At 66.3% G+C, this 772-nt stretch overlaps 1 protein-coding gene across 1 annotated transcript in view; it reads left to right on the top strand.

Annotated features, from left to right (window-relative positions):
- The window catches only part of VPS33B (vacuolar protein sorting 33 homolog B (yeast)), a gene marked incomplete at both ends in the record, with an annotated part of 6304 nt that overhangs the window by 5290 nt on the left and 242 nt on the right, over nt 1-772 (top strand). The window contains 2 exons of the mRNA XM_009700072.1: nt 382-483; nt 694-769. Of these exons, the coding sequence (XP_009698374.1) occupies nt 382-483; nt 694-769 (178 nt within the window). The remainder of the gene's footprint in view (nt 1-381; nt 484-693; nt 770-772) is intronic.

The following is a 772-nucleotide window of genomic DNA, read 5'->3' as shown; positions in this document are numbered from 1 at the left end:
CCCTGACTCTGGGCCCCACCGGCATCGTGGAAGGCTGGGTGCTCTGGCTGTGCTGGGGCTCGCCTCGCCTGCTGCGAACACTCTGGCCCTGCTCCAGCAGTGGTGCTGGCCGCATGCAGCTGCCTGGCACTCTGCAGGGCAGGTCTGTGGCCTCTGTCCTGGAGTGGTGGAGAGCTCCTGGGGCAGTGGCGAGGTGACATTTCCATTTTTTCGCAGCCCGTCCAGTCCATGTGTTTGCGGGCCCTGAGGCGGTGGGGCAGGAGTTGGGGGCAGAGGCTTGCTCTGAGGGTCTGTCCCTCCTCATCCGCCTGCGCCTATGAGGGGGTCAGCGGAGCCCCGAGGAGACTGGTCCCATACCCTGAGCATCGCACATCTCTGCAGATCCCCCGGGTGGACGGAGAGTATGACCTGAAAATGCCTCGGGACATGGCTTACGTTTTCAGCGGGGCCTATGTCCCGCTGAGCTGCAAGATCATCGAGCAGGTGAGCCCGCCTGCCGCTGGGGAGCACCACATGTGTCCCCCTGAGCCCCTGCCTCCTTCCGGGGGTTCTGGCGGGGGTTCCTCTGCCCAGGGCTGGGGCCGGCAGTGTTCGTCTGCTGGTCAGTGCCTCCCTCCGGGCTCTGCCTGCTGAGCTGAGCCCAGCGCCTGCAGCCCTGCTCCTCTGAGCCTGACCCCCTGCCCCATCCCTCAGGTGCTGGAGCGCCGGGGCTGGCTGGGCCTGGAGGAGGTCGTGCGGCTGCTCAATGGCAACGAGTTTTCCGTCTCAGGTA

The sequence above is a fragment of the Cariama cristata genome, unplaced genomic scaffold (genome assembly GCF_000690535.1).
Source record: "Cariama cristata isolate BGI_N322 unplaced genomic scaffold, ASM69053v1 scaffold23265, whole genome shotgun sequence".
Taxonomy (NCBI): domain Eukaryota; kingdom Metazoa; phylum Chordata; class Aves; order Cariamiformes; family Cariamidae; genus Cariama; species Cariama cristata.
Note: the sequence above shows the minus strand (reverse complement) of the source record. Positions and strands in the feature narration are given on the sequence as shown.